The sequence below is a fragment of the Aptenodytes forsteri genome, unplaced genomic scaffold, assembly GCF_000699145.1.
Source record: "Aptenodytes forsteri isolate BGI_AS27 unplaced genomic scaffold, ASM69914v1 Scaffold53, whole genome shotgun sequence".
Classification (NCBI taxonomy): Eukaryota; Metazoa; Chordata; class Aves; order Sphenisciformes; family Spheniscidae; genus Aptenodytes; species Aptenodytes forsteri.
The window spans coordinates 6,477,083-6,497,646 of NW_008795909.1; the positions used below are offsets into that span (position 1 = coordinate 6,477,083).

Consider the following 20,564-nt stretch of genomic DNA (forward strand, 5'->3'; position numbering starts at 1 on the left):
GTTGGTGACGTCCCCTTCCGAAGGGGCAGCATGCTATGTGCGGTGGGGATGAGTTGCCAGGGTGGCGAGGCGGAGTCTGAGTCATTGGTGGCATTTCTCCTCCAGGCCTGACGGGATAGGAACTGTGACCGTAGACGAGAAAGAGCGTTTCGAAGAGATCAAGGAGCGGCTTCGTTTGCTTCTGGAGAATCAGATCACGCATTTTAGGTAAAGGCAGAGAGCCCAGGCTGAATGTGAGAGGACTGATTTCCTCCCAGCTCCCTCCTATAAGCAGCAAAGCCAAAAGGCAGGTTTTGAATGCATACAGGAATTTTGCATAAGTAGCACAGACCTACGCAGGGCAGTGAAGTTTGCACTGTAGCATGCTTATAGCTGGAGAGTGATTTTTAAATATATAACCTTTAAAGGATATTTCGAACCATCTTGCTCCCATAGGCATGGTAATGCTGTGGATTTTTTCTAAAATTTAACACAACAAAAAAAATCCCTTGTCCTCTTATTTTTCCGTTTCCCTCTGCTCAGTTATTACCCATTTATTTTCCCTTCTCCCTAGTACTGAGACAGCCAGGGCTTTCTGCAGGGATGTCACAGTATAGGAAGGATGGATACTGCCCCCACAAAAAGGAATGAATTGCCCCCTGCACACCAGCTGGGTCCTGGGCGGGTGGTGCACGTTTGCACGCAGACGGGTGATGTGCATTCACATGCAGAGTCCCTGCGGGAGCCCCTTGGAGCTGCCACTCACCAGGGACGGTGGCTGGTTCAGCCAGTTACCTACAGCCTGGTGCATCACCAGGTCTCTGGCTGGAAGGAAGTGTCCTTTCCAGAGGGGCTTTTTTTTCCCATTTTTACAAGATGATATTTAACTCTCTCCTATGAGATCTAAAAACTCTCCAGGTGACACCCAGATTTAATAAGCTGCTAAAACTATCAGCTTATTACTACCCTTACTCTGTTTTGCTGCCTTAGTGTCCACACCATCAAACCCTTTCATAAAATTACCTTGTAGAAAGACTGCTCATTCCAGGCAGAGAGACTAGATCATTGCTTGGGCTTATTTAGGAAAGCATCTTTATAGCGCTGGAAAGGCTTGTTCGTGTGCACCTGGTCTGATGTTAATGTGATGTGGTTTTTCTAGGTACTGCTTTCCATTTGGCCGTCCGGAAGGTGCACTAAAAGCTACTCTATCGCTGCTGGAAAGGGTAAGCTAAGAATCACAGAGAGTAGTTAAAATTACCTGTATTCACGTATTTTTCCATCCAGAAGAGCTTGAGGAACTGTTGTTTCTGCATAGGATGTGTAACTAATCATAGCTAATACTGAAATGTGGGGTATTAGGTGGGGTTGTTATCTCTCCTGCTTCAGCTCGGAGGCCAGCGTGCAGCCTGGCCACTAAGGCAGCACAGCCTGCGGCTGTGTTGATAGTGGAGGATCTCGCTGGCAAGCATCTACACCACAGACCCTTGTAAGCGATGCCTGGCTGCTGTCCGGTGAAATTCCCATCTCAAGGCAGGCTCATTCCCCTCGGGCATAGGAAACCTGCTCACCATCATCCTCCCCATCCCTATTTCTACCTTCCTGTTGCTCCGACATCCTTCTCACCTCTGCTAACACGCAGTACGGCCAAGCCCAGACCTAAACCCAAGTCAATCAGCAGAGCCCAGGAAGGGCATAACATTGCCTGGCACTGGGGAAGTTGTGATAGATCTTAACGTCATGCCCTAAAAAAACAGAAGCACAGCTTTCAGGGCATGCCATAGGGTACAGATACAGAAGGGGAATAATACGGCAGGGGTAGGTCCCGCGTCTCAAGCTGGCCAAGGTGACCTTGTAGTGGATCCTGCATATTGTACGCATACCCCAAGAGCCACACAGCACTAGTGTAGGAATGGATGTATGTGCTGGGCTTGGAGAAAAGCAGTTCTGTGTGCCCGATGCCACAACAAATCAGATTTTCTTGTGTCAAGGTTCTGATGAAAGACATAGTTACTCCGGTCCCTCAAGAGGAGGTAAAAACAGTCATCCGTAAATGCTTGGAGCAAGCAGCTCTAGTCAATTATACTCGACTATCAGAGTATGCCAAAATTGAAGGTAAGGCTCTTTCTTTGTGAAATTAAAATTTTGTTATATTTCTAGGTGGCAACTGTGGCTGGGAGCTATTTAAAAGAAGCTCATTTGCTATTTATTCGCTTGTCAATAAAACTGATGTGATTCTGAATCATATTTGTGGTTTTGGCTTCGGAAGCAGTCAAGAATGGAAGCTATGCAAAACGTTTCTTTTTCTGGAAAAGAGAGAGGAAACAGTTAAAAGGAACTGTAGCTTTTTATTTTTTCTGATCGTTAGTGCATTTGGCCAGTGGTGTAGTATTCAGACTCATGTCGTGGTTTTAAAAAACAAATTGAGAAATACTTGGGATGTCATCTTTGTAGCTGAAGGTATAGTGCAGCTAATTGCTTGTGACAGTGGAGTTCAGGAAACAAATGAAAAATAAGAAGCTGAAAAACTGTTTAATCTATGCTTAATCATTTGTAGCCAATTTAAAATGTCTTTTTTCTGGGAGTGTTTCATTGTCTTTGCAGTTTGCATAGCAGTCATTGATCAGTGATCCCATACTTGCATCAGATTTCTGTCTTGTCACTCTAAATCCGGCATAGCTGATACTGACCTTTTAAGTTACGGGAGAATAATAACCAGTGGCCAGAGACACACGTAGCCATCAAAAAGACATTTTAAAGCTTGCTAGAGGATACATGTTAGCTGAAGCTCTACGATCCAGTCATTCTTTACATGTTGATCAGTTTACGTTGGTACCTTGTTGGCTGCTGTTCCCAACTTGAAACTCCTACCCAACGTTATCCGAGTTCCCAATTGCTTAAACCTGTATGTTCCATATGAATGGTATGTTCTGCTCCAGACTTTGGGTTTCTGTCATGTGTGATGTGAAGCTTTCCCACAGCTGAGATTATCGTTGTATGCCTCTAGGACAATATTGAGAGGAGGAAAAAAAAACCCCCAAACTCCCTCTGATTTGTTTTTAGTTCTTGTTTACATGAAAAATTGGGTTATTATATGACAAATTGTCCAGGTTCTGTACATGACATGTCCTCTCTTTTTCCATTTTTTTTTCTGTCTAACGATGCAAATTGTGTACCAGTGGTAATGAATTCATTGTTATGCATCCAGTGAGAAACACTTAAGAATTGGGCACTAAAAGGATGTTTATCAACTCTTGACTTGGTAATGAGTGACAAAAATAGAGAAGGAACGAAGGTTTCATAAGCACTGTATTATCAGGCAATTTATCGAAGTACTCAACTTCACAGGATATTTTAATTGGTGTATTCTGTAAAATGCAATGTTTAAATATACTTGACGAGGATGGAGAAGGACTGAGAATCAAAAGCAGCTTTTCTGTTGATGGATGCTTCTACCCAGGGCTGGCTCCCTTAGGTTCTCTGTGTAAATATCACTAACTCGTTGGTAAGATTTGCTCTCTTCTTTCAGATAAATCTATGCAAAAACAAACTTTATGATCTGTAAGTAAAAATGCATTCATTTCCAAAGTAGAACAGTTAGTGTGTACTTTTCCTTTTGTGCCTCAATTCTTCTTGGTTGTGTTAATTATCTGCCCTCTTTTTCGCACTGTGACTTAGGTCTGGGAATACTTTGAAGCAACAAACCTTTTTTTTTCCAGCTACCTTATCAGAGAAATAGTTCATTCCACACTACCTGCTCTCTTCTGCTTTTCTCCTCCTTTATCCGTGATTGGCCACAGCCACTTTTTGATACTATCTCTATAAAAGTGGTTGTAGCACCAATTTCCAAGCATGCTGGGATTGTTAATTCGAACAACCCAACATCCGCCAGCTGCATGCATCAGGTTTTCTTTCATGAGCATAGTCCACTACGTGTTCAAATACTTCCTTAGAAAAGCAAATAACAAATTTACCTCGCTGAGATGTGTTCCTGTGCGCCGTACATGGCTTTGAAATCTTGCTTTTTAAAAGCTGACATTTGAATAGCCACACGTTTAAGAGAGTTTTGTCAGAGATGCAAAACCAAATCATCAGCAGCAGTGCTTGAGGCTATGCTTATGAAGAAATACCTGTGAAAGCCTTAGATACTGAAGGCTGAAATCCTTAGTATCTCGGAGCCTTAAACCAATGGAATTCTATTTCCCTCTATTCATGACGTTTTGATCATTATATTCTTGCAAACAGTTCAGAGCAAACCTCTAGAGTCATGGTCACAGCCTCTCTTGTGACTCATGGGCATGCTGAATGGTTAATCCAGTAGATCTCCAATTTTAACCCTCCTTTTTTTTCTTTTTTTTTTCCTTCCTTTTATCCTGTGTGTATCCCACAATACTCTACGGCTACTTTCCTTTTAACCTAATATAAAGTTTTCCTCTGACCTATAGCCTATAACCTCTTTACCTCTGACCTAAGCCTCTTGCATGCCCAAATCCTCTTTTATAGGGAAAAAGAGAGAAATGTATGAGCATCCTGTCTTCTGCTTGGCCTCTCAAGTGATGGATTTAACCATTCGTGAGTACCTACCACCCTCCTCTCCATGCTGTCCTCACTCTTTCTGTTTTCATTACCTCGAGAAAGTCCAGATCCAAACCAACTCACTCTCCTTGCTTCAAGTCTTTTAGCATTGGCTTGTCTGTTGCTTCTGTCTGTGAAACCCAGTGTGAGAAGTCCAGTCACTTTTTATCAGCCTAAACCAGGTTAGACAATTAACCCATCTGTTTGTGATAAACTCAGATCGTCTGTAAGTTTTTTCAGTTCTTCTTTATGTCCGTGACCTGAATGCATTTTTACTTTGCTTCTGTGTAACCCCAATTTGTAAAGTGCTTGTCACTGGTACACAATCAAAAGGTAGCAGCTACATCGGGGAGAAGTGAGCTAGAGGTCAGATAAAGGACACTTGGAAAAAGCCATCTCTTTGCCTGCGTATAAGATCTTTACCCAATCCTGTGTATAAGATCGTATAAGGCTGTCCTTTCTCTGTACATCAGATCTTACATGTCTCCTGTCTGTTAGCTCTCGAGCGGAAGGATGCACTTTACTTGCTCTCCTCCTCGATTTTTTTACTTTGTCCTTTGCACCGAGCTCTGGAGGGGACATCCCAGCCCCGCTGTCACTCGGAGATCCCCTCTGTGTCCTCAGAGCTCGCCTTCTCTTTCTATTTGTGCAGTGTTTTCTTCCACCTCCGTGAAAGGAGCTTCTTTTTTTTGTTTTCTTTCACCTCCGTGAAAGGAGCTTCTTTTGGTAACCCCATGCTTTGAGGGGGGTGGGGGGCGAGACGGGGCGACTTTTCTTCTTTTCAAATGTCATATATCACGCATAACTGGGGGGCTGTGCGGTCCACTTGCTCATTAATCCTGCATATCTGTTCTTGTTTCTCTCTTTTCTCTCCTTGTTGCTTTCTCTCTTTCATATAGAGAATCAAAAGGACGCAGGTGAACAATTGTATATGCATTATAAATTGCTAGGACTGTTGAGTTATATTTATTTTGTTTTATTTTTTCATAGCTCCTTAAGATATGTACTCCTTCAGGCTGAAAATGGAGATGCATTAATACTTAAGGAGTTAATTTGTGCTGTCTACGTAATCTCCTTTTCCTCCTTCCTTAGAGTAGAGTGTAGATTAGAAATACCTTATAGAAATATAGTATCTTCTTAGGAGACAGTTTTAGAGGAGAATCTAGCCTTTTTTGTAAAGAGAAAGTGTCTTGTTTTCCAAAAGAAATGCATTTCATTTTGGGTGAAAAAATGTTGGTGATTTGGCCATTAATTTAACACACCTAACAAGCACATTTATAACTAAACTAACGTCCATTTTTGTTCATCATATCTTCTGTTTTATGCCCTGACGGGAGGACTGGGTTTTTAATTTTTTTTTTTTTCTATTTTTTTGTTAATGTGTAACAAACGATCCGGTGGGACAGAAGTCGTGTTTGTCTCTCGTTTATAACCTGTGGTGACGTGTAACAAGGCAAAGGCTCAGCTCAAGCGCCCGTCTCTTCAGAAGGGATGGTGGAGCTCTGCAGCCCCTGTTCTCGTTTCTGTTGTATCGCAGAGTCCTAGTTCGAAAGTCCTTGAAACCTGAACTGTTCATTTCTTTTTGTGAGTAGATTGTTCTGTTTTGGGAGGGGAGGGGGTTTGGTGGGGAGGGAGGGGGGGGGGGGGGATCGGGTTGATTTCAGCTCTTGTTCCAAAGGGAAATTGCTTTTAAAAAGCAGTGCAAGAGGCTGGGCCCGGTTCTGCCCTGGCTTCCCCAGGCCTCCGCAGCTCAAATTTGGCCCAGATCAAGAGCGACTGCATGACGCTAAAATTAATTCTGAATAGCAATAAATATTTAGAAAATGCAGAATAGTTTTTCCCTACAGCTACGAGAGGTGCAAATAAACAAATAGCAAATAGAACAATCCCAGCTATTACTGGTAACTACAGCGGATTAAAGTGAGCGCGGGCTGTTGTGCGTTGAGCACAATAAATGCGCTGAGCATCGTGCTTGCTGGCAGCGGCTCGTCACGTGCTTACAGTTTAGAAATTCAGAAGGACATTTCTATGGCCCAGCTCGTTTAAAAATAAAGCTGCTTCTTCTCGATGCTTGGAGCGAGTGAAAGGACGCAGAGAGTTGCGACTCTGCTGCTTTGTGCCCACAAATCTCCCGTTGTCTTAAATGAAAAATTTTCGGGCAAGGTCAGCAGGACTCAACTTGAAACCAGTTCCTCAGCTTAAGTGGAGTCAAAAGTGACTGGGTTTTGGCCTGACTTTTTATTTATTTTGCCAGAAGCAAGAATAAAAATAAGATACTGAAAACATCAACTTCTTAAACACACAAATGTCACCCTTTGATATCCTTTCTCCTGAAAAGTGTGTAGTGTCTTGCCTTGCTTTAAAACTACTGATTTGAAAGAGAACATTAAACAGAACACTATGCTAAAACAATTAAAGATTAATTACTTGCTTTAGTTATTAATCAGACAAAACTACTAACACTCAGATTAATAAGTGCAACCTTTTAATAAGTGTTCGTCTGCTTATTTATATAAGTAGGGAATCCATCGTTCCTTTAGAAAAGAATAACTTCTCCATCCCTTAAGCACAGGATCTGTGAAATGTGCTGCACTGTGTTGGAGTGCCACGGCACGGAGGGATCCCAGGAACACAAGTGACACTTTGCACTGCTGGAGTTGGGTACAGGCAGCTTTAGAGATGGTGCCAGCCAAGGTGATAGTTGTCAGTTTGACAGCTGATTATGTTTAATATAAGACTTCTTTTTTAGTTTTCAGACCGAGTATTTCTCATATTGTGATTTGGTTTTGGTCTCTGTAAAGAGAGGCTTCTTGTGGTACTGCTGAGTTGATGCACGGAGATGAGAAGTGAAGGAGACGTGGGAATGGAGGCACCTCTCGCCTCGCTGCTTGGTGCCAGGGCAGCAGAGCAATGGGGCACGGACTGCAAGCAGAAAGTAACTGGAGAGCAGATGGACCTGCTGAAGTCCTATTGCTGTGTCACCAAGGGAAATCAGCTACTCTTGGGCTATCCAAAAATGCCAGGTTTTTGCTTGTCCCACAGCCTCCCCAGCCCCTGTCCAGGGAAGCAGGGCTCCAGAGGTGCAGCATCTCACCACGCTGCATCGCTGGTGTGCACCATCCTCCCCAGATCTGTCCCTCCCGGCCAGGCTGGCAGGGAAGCCTGACTTCCCTCAAAAACACACCCGGTAGCGGTGCCGGGGTGGGTGCAAAGCTGAAACCCCGTCAGTGCAGGGGGTCAGTGCTGCCCACAGAGCAGCGAGTGGTAGCCACGGTGCCCGTGCAGAGGCAGATATCTCTCAGGTGCCTGTGTCAGGCTGGGGATGTGGGTGCACCCGTAGGAGAGGGACCGAGCACGGCGGCTTCGGCTGCGTCAGCCTCAGCTGGCACCGGCCGTGGAGCATCTTGCACGTAGCGCTCGCCCCAGCAGGCGTGGAAAGTGTCCTCAGCCAAGGAAGCGGGTGCAGAAGAGGTCGGTTTTTGACTAGAACGATACAACAGGTTGTGAAGAAGCAGTGGCATTTTTCAAGGCATTCGTACTGGCCCTTGTCACAGTCCCCATGCTCACTTTACGTCACTCGCCTTCCCTATTTCTGGATCTCAGCCTGGGAAGCTCTGTGCACATATCCGTAACTCTTAGCAAGTGCACTGAAGCACTAGGGGCTGAGCTGCCTGTTAATTAACCTGGTCTGAGACAAGGAGAGGTCCTGTGTGATTTGTCGGCCCAGCCGCTGCTAGGCAATCACTCCCAGCATTTGTGATAAACCACAAAGCTTAAAAAAAAAAAAAAATTTACATTCCCCAAATAAATATGGATGCAAATATTACATTCCCCAAATAAATATGGATGCAAAATGTATGAAAACATCAGTCTCTGTATGCGGGAGTGGAGACTGAAGTCGTTAATAAATCATGCACTTTAACTCAGGCATGACTACAACCTGTATTTGTGTGCTGCTGAACTGCTGCTTTATTTGTTTCATTCCTTGAAATGGCATTCAGTTGTGTTTAACGAAGAATCGTTACGCAGCTTTCGAGATTTCCTCTTGCCCTTTCAAAGGCAGTGTTTAAAACAGTATCAAAGTTATTACAAGAGCTTCAGAAATCACAAAGATCTGCATTGTGCCATTATCTTTCTACAAGCCTCTTACCAACTGCAGAGCAACTAGCTGCCTGAGGCATGAGATATAATTCAGATATGCAAAAATTCCTCACTAGGCTGAATAGTCATCAGAAAGTCAGGAGGTCGCTTCTCTTTTCAGTATGTTGAGTTTTGAGAGCTGAATTAGAGTCTCTTTCGGAATTGAAAAAAAAAAACATTTCTATGATGTTTTTTTTACTTTTAAGATAACACATCTTATTTTGAAAGAAAAAACTATATCATCACTGAAGTCCCTTTCAGATACATGCAAATTCATTTCACGAATATAATAAAAGGCTGCTTTGCCTCGTCCTCAGGCTAAGTCCATTATTCTTTATAGTTATCTTGAGAACAGCAGCTCTTTTTTATTGTTTTCATGATTGGCTTGCATTTTTTTACTTTTAAGATAATACATCTTATTTTGAAAGAAAAAACTATATCATCACTGAAGTCCCTTTCAGATACATGCAAATTCATTTCACGAATATAATAAAAGGCTGCTTTGCCTCGTCCTCAGGCTAAGTCCATTATTCTTTATAGTTATCTTGAGAACAGCAGCTCTTTTTTATTGTTTTCATGATTGGCTTGCAAATGAACGCACACATAACACTTACATACCAAAGCCTTTGGCATGGGTCATATATTTTTAATTATTACAAGGAAACCATTGAGTCAGTGGCTATGCTTTTAAAAAATATGAAAAGTCAACAATACTCTTCTCTTATTGCAAATGTAATTGTCACTGTTGCTGATGTTAGTAGCCCACCTAGCAGAAGTCATGATGCTGAGTTAGAAATATGTAGTTTGAAAATCTTCCAGTCCGTAAAGGGTCACACACACTAAATTGTATACAATATACATACCCAAAGTAGCACAGATTTTTTAATATACCTGTTAGACTCATTGTAGGCTGAAGCTTATTGCAAGCACAACCCCAGAATTTGCCAAGTAATTTGAGTTTCTGCAAGTATTCTATTTGCAAGTATCATGCAAAAGCATAAAAACCTTTGGCAGAAGTTTGTCCGGGCAAGCACTTTGTCAGGTTGTTAGTAAGGAAGAAGCTGCTCCTGCCTCTGATTTCAGTGATAGAGGTGTTTAAATCTTACCCATTTGACACACCTGAGCAACAAATAACAAGAGCATTTCTGATGCTAAACTGGCTGTGGCGAGGGATTAGAAAGAAAAAGGACCGGGAAGAAAGAAAAGCCAAAGTGAAACAAAACCTGCCACATACGCTGCAGCTGATCGCTGGCAAGTGCCGTAAAACCCATCCAGCATTATGCATCTCCCTCGCTCTGAGCAGGAGCCGAGACACCCCGTGAAAGGGACCTCACGTATCATCTCCGAGACCTGGACCCAGAGAAGCACGTGAACTCCCGCGCCTCACAGGGCGTTGCAGTCACGGCCCCATTTGTATTTAAATTTACGGATTATATTAATCACTTTTCTTAGCCAGACCTTAATCTTTTAAATTTTCTTGCAATAAGAAGGCAACAAAGAAAAGTGTGGGTCGGGGCTCATGAGGTGTTCAGTGCCCCGAGAAAGGGAGAGAGCTCTTCCTCTCCTCTCCTTCAGCTCCAGGTGGTTTTGCAGCCATCGTGCAAGAGCCCTGGATTTGGGTCTGAAAAATTTAAATGAACGAGCCCTGGTTTTGGGTCTGAAAAATTTAAATGAACAAAAGAGCTGAATATTTGTGCAGATTGGGCCAGATGAGAATTACATCAAGAATTTGTTGCTTAACTTGCTGTAATCCCTTGTGGAAGCTTGTTTTCAAGAGCCGGTGGCGGCAGGGAGATGCCAGGAGCAGGGGTAAGGCGCTGGGGGGGGATCTCTCGCAGGCCTCCCAGAGAAGTGAAAGCCACCCCGGGGCACTGTGCTGGCAACTGCACAGCAGGAGCCTCCTCCAAGCTGTTTTGTACACGCTGCACTAGCGATTTGTGAAGTCCCGGTGCTGCTGCATCTCTTGCCTCTTCCTCCTCTTCCTTCTCTGGTAATGACTTTTCTCTAGGGCAGAAAACATTTGCACAAGTCAGGCCCATTCGACGCTATGGGGTCTGGATGTCCGTGAAGTCTGAAATCTGTTTTTCAGTGCGTAGCTGTTGGTGATGCAGGGGCTGGACTCACATTTAAGGGTGCTTGAGGGTCGCAGTGCCGAGAGGCGCGGTGGGATGCAATTCTGGGATGCGATTTTCCCCTGGCTTCGACGCTCTTAGGAGGATCTCTCTCTCTGACTCTCCCAACTTGGGAGCCCGACAGACTCCCCTGGGTGGCAAGGGGTTCCCACCACGCAGTTGCCAGATGCGGGTGGGAAGAGATGTGCGGTCCCCTCTCCCCACGGTCCCTTCCCACACGGGGACCTTGGCACAAACTGCTCTCCATAGTGCTGGGCAGTAACATATTCATCCTACATCTACATATTGAGCTCGGGAGCCATCAGTGAGTAGCCAAATTGAATTCTTGCTTATGTTTTAAATTAGAGTGAAAGCCATTAGGCCAATGCCCAAAAAGCAGTTATTTTTGTCACTTGAGGCTGAGAGGTTTGTTTCTGGGGACAAAGCCACCCTTGGAAAACACTGAACAAGGATCAGGATGACTCCAGAGATGAGCGAATAGATTTGCTTTTCCTGTTATCAGAAAACAACAAAAAAAAAGCCAGAAACCAGTAGCGTGAATCTGAGAGTCTGAATTAAATCATTACACAGCTTAAAAGACTAAAAATATGTGTGTGTGTGTGCGCGCGTGCCTGTGCGCATTGTATGTGTGTTTATGTACATATGTATATCTATCTCTGTGTATGCAGAGGGGAACCAACCTAAGTCATACTCTCTAACTAATGCTTTACTCGAGTATTCTTTATTATACTTTGATAAGTGTTATAATTCTGTGAGAATTAAAAGCAATCAGAAATCTACTTTGCACAAGCCAACCCTTTTTTTTTTTCCCCACTGGAAAATGCAAGCAAAATGGCAAGGACTTTTGGCAATAGAATGTCCAGATAAATATGCCAGATTCCTTGCAAATGGCATTATTAAAAATAGTCACAATGCTGCTAAAAACTGTTATTATATGGAATAGAAACTATTGTGTTAATATATTCACAGTATATAATTTATTCTCTGAGTGTATGTAAAAGGAAAGGCTATTTTCTTTGAATTTTTCCTATGCTGATATTGTAAACTATATGACAGATGGGTCAAGTCCTGATTGCAGTATTCTAACATTTGGAATAGCAAGTAACATATTTGATAGAGCTGGCAAGTTTTTATATATGATTCAACCCAGAATATAAAAGCCACTAGAATTCCAAGTTGAAAATAATTAAATGAGCTGGAAACGATCAGGAACCACACATTTTTAAGTGACAGATTTTTTTACATGTTTAAATTGCACAAGAATATTTTATAGCTCCCTTTAACCAACAGTGACGTTTAATTCTAAAATGTGTAATTGATATTTGCAAAGCAATTAATTCCTGTGGCTCATTATTCTATTGCTAAATGTACCTAAGCACTGGGGTGCTGGCTTAAAGTCATCCTTTTTAGTTCACCTTTTCTGAATTCCAGAGTTTTAACTGAATTACCCTATTTCAGTTTCCTCACGTGGCTGCATGAAGTGCAGTTTCATACTTGTATTGAATTTTTAACTTTCTGATTGCACAGTACCGTAGGATGTTCAAATCTGCTGACTTCTAGAATATGTGTTGTCAGATGGTGTCATTACCGTGTGATACTTCAAGTACCGATAAGCAAAAACCCAGCAGCTTATTCCATTTGTATTTGATCATTTCTGCTTATGTTCCTTTCGAAGTTTCCATCTTTTTGTCACTGTTTATTAAGTCATTTGTCTCTTTACTTTTGGCGTCTCTCTCCGTCATGCACAAGCAGCCCGTCCGTCCAAGCCTAAGCCACCGGCTGGGCCACCACCACCTCCTCAAACGCAGACTAACATGATAAATCATATGCTCAAAGGCATGGCCAAACAGCCGCCAAGTACTGTAATAGTCTTCCTTCCTTTTATTTAGTGGTTTTCTAGTCTAGCAGTTGCTTGTGTAGTAGTAGAAAGCTAGTTCTCATGTGCAGCTTTATACAAAATACCTAGCGCGATGTGGTAGGTTTTAGAGATTTAGAGGTAGCATTTATTTCAAAATGTCCACATTTTTTTGTCTAGCAATGTCTGACATATGCAACATTTTCAAATATCAACGTCAGCACAAAATAACATTGTTGTTGCATAACATTTTGCATGAAAACTATAAATATGTATGAGCTTTACATGATGTTGGATGAAATGTTTGATAAGTATATCGTATACGTTTCATGTAACTGTCAGTGCTCCAGCTATCTTAGCAGAATATTCTGATGTATAGTAACTTAACCAGGGAAATATTTAAAATAAGAAGGAAAAAAATTAAGATTGACATCTGCTGGCTGCCAAAGTTGTATAAGCATCAATATTTTCTTTAAAGACAGCATCTCTGAGCAGTTGTTCTTATTAACACTTTTGTCTTTTAGTTGTATCTGAGAGCAGATCAGTGTTGCAAATGAGAATGGGCCTGATGCTGCTCTGATCAATGGAAAAGCTTCCCCTTGGCTTCGGAGGTGCAGAAACAACCAGAGCTTACTAAGGGACGTGTCTTTGGACTCCTTTTGCACAAAAGGAAGAGGTTTCTCCTTCTTGTAGTCAATGAGGCACCGGATTGAATAGGAGAGAGAATGAGGAGTTAACCAGCAGTTCTCCAATTTCAGTATTTGCCCAATAAATTATGTTAAGGAGAAGCAGATATTTTTTTGTTTCCAGTGGTACAAGAAATGAAAGGGAAGCTGGAGAAGAAACCCCCAAGGCCCCTCTCTGTGGCATAAATCAGCAAAAACGTAGAGATCATTTGCATGGTGCTTTACCACGTTGCATCTCTCGGCCGACCTGAGCACCCGCAATGCCATATTTCAGCTGACCAGGTTGCTGAGCTCCTCTGAAGACCAGCCGTGTACCCCTCGCTCGGCCGCTCAAATGTGGCTGTTCTGAAAAATGTGGCTTTCCTTTTCATGGGAAATTTGTTACCTGTGAACAGGTATTCAGGGAAAACCAGGAGTGGGCAAGATTTTGAGGTGGAGGATTAAGTCCTCGAAGTGCACTGAGCCTTCAGCAAGGCAGGGATTTCTCCCCAGGTGACCCAGGAGAGCAGAGCGGTGCCACCTGTGTGCAACCACAAGCTCCTGTCCCATCAGTAAGGAAGACCTGAACGCTAGCAAAAAACAAGTGTGTGCAGAAGGCTGGAGCGAGATGCCCAGTGAGCACCTTGCATGTCGGCACGACCCAAGCTGCTGCCTTAGCTGGGCTCCTTTGGAAATCCCAGGGGGGTTACTAGTAACGGCCCTTCAGTGCACGCACAGCTAGTATTTTGCTGGGTTGGGCACATACGGTCTGTTGTACACTGCTAATTGCAGTAGATTGATTTGGCTATTTGGTTTTGGTTTTTTGGTACTTCTCCCCTTTATGAAATCTCCAGCTTTAACATCATGGAGAGGCCAAAATATACATCGGTGCAGAGGTATAAATTGGCTGGTGTAGCTACCAAAGTGCGATGCCGTTCTTTGCCGTAGCTGCACTAGAGAGCCAGGATTGGCACCCAGGGTGACACGTCTCTAGTTAACGTGGTGACGTGCTGCAGCATGGGTGGATTCCGGGGCAGCAGGTCTCCTGCTCTGCTCCTCCTCAGGGCGAGCATGGCAGGGAGACTTTGAACACCTCAGGGACGTGAGCCGCGGGGTCAGCTCATAGAAACCCCCTCGGGTGCACTCGGCCAGCTCTGTCATTCAGTGGAAATTAGTTTATTTTTCTCTATATTATTTCTAGTTAAATACTCTAAATGTTCCAGATTGTTACCACCTCGGATGTTTAATATGTTATTAATAATATAAATTACCTAGAATAATATAATTTAATTATTTTTAAAAGTCTTCAGAAAACGCTGCAAAATAGCTCAATATAGCTAAACACCAAGCTCCAGGATTTAAACTCTTTGGTTTGTTTGCGGGGTTTTTGCTGTAAAGTTGCATCTCTTTTCCCATATAAATCTTACCTACGAACGCCCGGTGGATTTACCACTTTCCACTCCCTCCAGCATGCGTAACTCCTTGACACTTGTGGAGTTAAATCCTGGAGCAAGGCAGACATGCAATTTTCGCTTTCAGTAGCAGGTGACATTTAAATTGCTCAAGTCTGACAATTTATTAAAAGTACAGACAGATTTGTTTGAATTGATCTTCTTAAAAGAATTTTAAAATAATATAGACATGATTTCTATAATAGCATCATCTACATTGAAGGATACATATTGTTCGTATATTAGTGGCCAGATGCTGTCTTTAGGGAATGTGATGTTCTTATTTGAGCTAATAAAGTGCCGCCATCTCACCATAAAGCAAAACAACTCTGACAGTATTGTGAAATTTGGAGCTGGAGCACTGTATTTTCATAGTATAATAACGAATGTGGCTTTCTGGTTTGCTCAGTACTAATTATATAAGCATTTAACATATGCATGAAAAGATCTTTAAAGCTGTAGAATATTATGGGATTTTTTTTTAAATCTCTAAAATAACTTACTGTACGTCTAGCTTTTCATCCTGCCTCCCTTTTAACTCGAGTTCTTGTACTACAGAAAATGTAGGCCGGTTAGTCACACCGGCTAAAAAGTTAGAAGATACAATACGTCTGGCAGAATTGGTAATTGAAGTCCTACAGCAAAACGAAGAACACCATGCGGAGGTGAGCAGCGGCACCCTGCGAGGTCGTGTCCCCCAGGTCTTCAGCAGGCTCCGGTGGCTTCCTAGGAGCTTTGTACATTTGTGTGATGTCTTCCCAACTGGTGCTGGGTTATCTTCTTTAAAAGCCAAAAGTATTCTTAAGTAATGGTGCTCGAGTGCGATGAAGGCAAAGTACAGTTCAGGGAGATTGCTTTTGCAGAGGGGAGGGAGGGCTGAAGAAGGAATTAATTAAGTTCTGCTCTCCTCTACGTCAGTCTGCAGCCTTTCGTACAGCGCCAGCAGGAGCCGAATCTGGCCAAATATATTCGCCACCGACTACATAGAAGAGCAAGCCTGTCCACTTTTCAGAAAGGTCATCTTTCCAAATAATGTCATGTGTTTGTGTCTCCAGACAACGTTAGCGGGGTCCCTGCAGCAGTTTACCGCTCCTGCTGTTCAGAGCTGTAGCAAGGAAAACCACCACAAAACAAAACAATTCTTTTTTTGTCCCTTTCTGAGCGTTCAAATTGTTTCCAGGGGTTTCCCTGGGCCCCTGCGGTACATGATTAACTCACCTGGTTTCCTGTTGGCCTCTTCCGCCTTGGCTTATTGGGAATACCTCAATTATTAGTCACGGAGGTTAGGATGAATTATTCTCTGTTACTCATTATTTGGGTTATCTAAGGCCTAATACAACTACTCTTAACTCTTCAAAGCACTTTAACAGATAGATTCATGTTTTAAAACCACTGAAACCATGTCATAGTCAGATATAGACCAGAAAATCATGAGGCTTGATCCTGGAAACACTTGACCCCACAGGCAGCTGACATTGCTGGCTGTAGTCCCGCTCTCAGCACATCGGGACATTTCTGCCCGAGCAAGTGACGTTGCGTACCCGTGTAAGTATTTGCAGGATTGAGCCCTGAGTTCTCTATAAAATCTGGTGCTCTTGGATACATATTGAAAAGTTAATCGTTTTAAAATTCAGAGTGAACAGTTATTGTTTATGACTGTAGGTAATGTAACACTCATTCACTATTTTCTCTTTTCCTTCCCATTGATATATATATACTCACTATATTTTGCATTAAGAGCATTTGATAAATAATTTCACAATCACCTAAAAATCATTCCAGTGTATATTAAATTTGCAGTATAATTTAACTTATTGATAATACACAACAATCCACAACACCCAACTAATGCCTGATTGCATATTTAAATTTCCTCCCTGTTTTTCTACTGTTCATTCAATCTTGGATGATCCTGGCAGGGGAAAGAGGTATGTGACTAAACCGAATGAAACGAGTCACTCCTGTCATATTTCGTGCATGCCCTCTCAGTGCCATGTCTCCTACTGGGATTTTACCCGGGTTGCCCTCGCTTCCGTAACTTTGACCGAGGAATGTAACAGCAACTTCGAGTCGGCTGCTTGCGGAGCTGGTAGCCTGACACAGGAGGGTAAATGTGGCATAGTAGTCCGGTCCATGCATGTAGCAATGGGTATATTTTACGAGCGCTGCAGTTACATCCCAACACAACCCTACCTGCCTGGACTCTCTCCTCAGCCTGTTGTTACCTCTGTCGTTTTGCATTCACCCGACCTCTAGTACACTGTAGTGGAGACGGACTAAGTACTACACGAGTGCCTAGAATGGTAGTGGTCTTCCTCTGGTTTTGTCTGTATGTGCCTTGTACTGGATATACAGTATTTATATGTAGAGAGAGAATATACGGGGTGAGGAGTGAAATAAACTTCATTTTTACAAAAGCGAGGGGGTGCTCGAGAGCGCTGCGCTAGCGCATGAGCTGTGATAACCTGTCCAAGGATGACAAGTGCTTTATTCCACTCATCACCAGCACAGGCTGGATGTACAACCAGCTGGGAAGGAGCTGTTTTTAAAATGCAGGTCATTTTGAAAATAGTAGACTTCTGAAGGAAGCAGTTACAGGGACGGTCGCGTTCAGCCAGCCACGCTGCCGAGATCCTCACCAGGAGGAAGACTCAAAACTGTTCTCCGGCATCTTTTGTGTCGCAAGGTTTTGATTAGAGACAGAAGGTTAATGCCAACACAGATAGGAGCCATCCCGGTCCCTTGTTCTGAATGGTGACCTGGAAGGGTGAAATTCATCTCTCTCCAGAAGCCCGGCACACTGTCGGTACGTTATTGAATCCCTGTCCTGAGGGTGGCTGTGGCATTTCAGCAGTGTACAGGCAGTTGGCCAGCTCTCTGCACACTTTGAATTGCACCCAAAGGAAGAGAGAGAAGAGGCTGGGTGGTTTATCACTGATTTTTATTATGCATTGTAGCCACATTATGCTCTCACTGTGCAATGAGAATTGCTGAGGTACTGCACTTTTTTTTTTTTCAAATTATTCCAGGTGGGTTTTTTTGACATGTTGTCCATTCACCTGGAGAAGGTTCGACCTGCGAGGTGCGACGCTTTGGTCTACTTTGGATGTTCAGCAGAAAATTAAATTGCACCACTTACTGAAGAAATGCCTTAATTTACTGAAAACCAACAGTTTTTGCAATTAAAACATGCCCCTTTTTTCCCCACATGGACATCCAGGCAGACTCGCTAATGAGAACCCAGGAAATAATACTCAGAGCATGGAAAATATTCAAAAAACATTACAACAGAAGTACCGTGTCTAGTCTAGTCAGCTGGGTTTGTCCTACCTGTAAGAGAGAAGCAAACCAGCGCAGGCAGAAATGCAGCAGGAACCGTGTGCCTTCGTCTGTATTCTGTGAGAGCGGGAGGTCTCTGTCATTGTGCCATCTCTTCCCATCAGATGTCTCCCAGCTCCCTTTCCCTTCCTCTGGATGACTGATGACAAATGCCAGAGACGATGCCATTCACCTATTTTTAAACTTGTTTTCTCTCTCTATGTATATGTATGTGTATATGTATATATGTATTTTAACTCCTTGAGGTCATACATATATACATGTGTATCCATGTGTAAAATATACAATAATAGGTGTGTTTGGCTAGAAAGCACACTTTTTTTCCCCTTTACATTGTGTTTTAAGCAAAGCAGGTAAGTAGATGGTAAATAAATGAAATGTTACCATCTTGAAGGAGATTTTTCAAAGTATGGTGTTACCGCTCCCACTGCAGGAAGGTCCTGCTCACCGAGACTAGGGAGGAGGAGGTTGAGGATCCTGACATAAGTTAGAGACTTATGGAGCTGAAATTTGACTTTTCCAGCAAAAGGGAAACTGTGACTGGTTTGGGCATATTTTTTTTCCACAAATGATCACATGCTTTTCTTCATAATTTCTCTTAAAAATAGCATTTTTTTTTCCTTTTTCATGGAAGCAGGTTTTTATTACAGGACTCTGAAGTGTTGATGTTGGGATTTGCTGCAGAAGATATTCTTTGGCCTCTCCTCTTTTCCTTCCCCCCCAAATGCCGATTGCCGTTGCTCCTTCATAGCGATTGCTCTTTGCCCGCAGACCTGTGGGCAGTATCCGATGGGGACACAGCGTGGCAGGCTCTTGGCAGGCAGAGGCACAGCCAGAGAAACCGCGTCAGTGCAAGGACAGCCCTGGCAGCCTTGAAAACCACAGATGAGTGCTGCTAATTTTAAGAGGACCCTCCGCAGACCCGTTGCTCAGCATCCGCTCGTTTGCCACCTGCGCTTTGGGGAGAAGGTTTGAGCAGGCGTTGGGAGCAGACCTGAGTCTTGATGGTTTTGGTTCCTGTGTGGTTTTGCAGTGGTGCGACACGGCCCGAGGCAGCGCTCCCAGGTGTCCGGCCACATGCTCAGTTGGACACCAGCGCCAGACGTGGGTGGAAGAGCTGAAGAGCTTTACCACGTGTGCTCAGCCCTCGCTCAGCCCTCCGGACTCCCTCGCTTTCAGCTTTTCCAGAGTAACAACTCTGGAAATGCCCAGGGCCACTATCACCGCTGCCCCTGAGCTTTCCAAGCACCCCAGGGCAGGTGTTGCTGCAGCAGTGCCCGACAACTTCCTCCACGTGCGTGGGGCTGGGGGCAGTTTGCAGGTGAAGGAGCCCGGTGTAGCCGCCTTCTCCCCATGCCGTGACCACAGGGACACCGTAACCTGCTGGTGTTGCTGCTCCGGGCATGGCATTTGCCCAGCCGGCCCCCGGGCGCACCGAAGCCGTGCCTTCACAGCACAGCCCACCTCATCCACATCTTCACCCCCACGACAGGACGGGCCCAATACTAAGATTAATTTGGGGGTTATTCGGTTATTTAGGTTATTTAACATCTTGGATGTGCTCTGGGCACATAACGCCCAGTGCCATGTCCAACCTATCCACATCTTCACACCAGTTTTATATCAACTCGCAGAATAATAGCAGGGCAATGTCAGTCTGCTTTATATTTTGAGGGAACGAAGGAGTGGAAATAGTGCCAAAGACCCCCTGCCGATATCACTGGCAGCTGAGAATTCAGGCCAAAATAGGAAGCGTTAAAGGGGTCCATGGCAGCAACATGGTTTTGCGGCACTGCTCCCTCTCCATGGCTGAGTGAACCAGCAGCTGGAGTTGTGCTCTGCACATCAGTGCAGTTCTTCATCAGTGAATCAAAACTGAACCCTGAGAAAGTGCAAGTCCATTCTGCTTATTCAGGTCTGCTAAAATCTGCAAAAAATACCCCTCCCTGACTGGCAATTCCTCTTCGAACTGATTCATCTATTCCCAGTCTTTCCTGTTTCATCTCCAGTCTTGTGCCTATGCTAGAGGTTTCTTTTTCTTGCAAAGTGCCGGAAAGCTGTTTCTTAGATCCTTTAAGTCCCTGAGTAATTTCCTATCTCTTCAGAATGACAGCACATGGTCCTAACGACAGCACTTCTCATATTGCATGTTCCCAGCCAGAAGTGATTACTAAACACGCATGCATGCGTTTGCAGCATTCACATCTGAGCCATGTATGATGTGAATGTCACGTCGGAGAGCCCGTACAGTGAATTTTAAGGACCCATGTGCATGAGAATGAGTTACTTCACTGATATTTTTTGATTTTCAAGTTTAGATATATTTTTTTCCTGCCTCTGTGAAAATATAGGCTTGCCGTAGATTTTTTTTTTTTTTTTATTTTGGGCTTTTTGAAAATAGGTTTTTGTAATTGGTTCCCTAATAAGGAGA

At 43.6% G+C, this 20,564-nt stretch overlaps 1 protein-coding gene across 1 annotated transcript in view; it reads left to right on the forward strand.

Moving 5' to 3' along the window:
* CADPS (calcium dependent secretion activator) overlaps window positions 1–20,564 on the forward strand; it is a 238,364-nt gene that overhangs the window by 163,857 nt on the left and 53,943 nt on the right. The window contains exons 15-21 of the mRNA XM_019473420.1: window positions 106–207; window positions 1,139–1,202; window positions 1,968–2,091; window positions 4,480–4,548; window positions 5,451–5,468; window positions 15,353–15,459; window positions 16,714–16,722. Of these exons, the coding sequence (XP_019328965.1) occupies window positions 106–207; window positions 1,139–1,202; window positions 1,968–2,091; window positions 4,480–4,548; window positions 5,451–5,468; window positions 15,353–15,459; window positions 16,714–16,722 (493 nt within the window). The remainder of the gene's footprint in view (window positions 1–105; window positions 208–1,138; window positions 1,203–1,967; window positions 2,092–4,479; window positions 4,549–5,450; window positions 5,469–15,352; window positions 15,460–16,713; window positions 16,723–20,564) is intronic.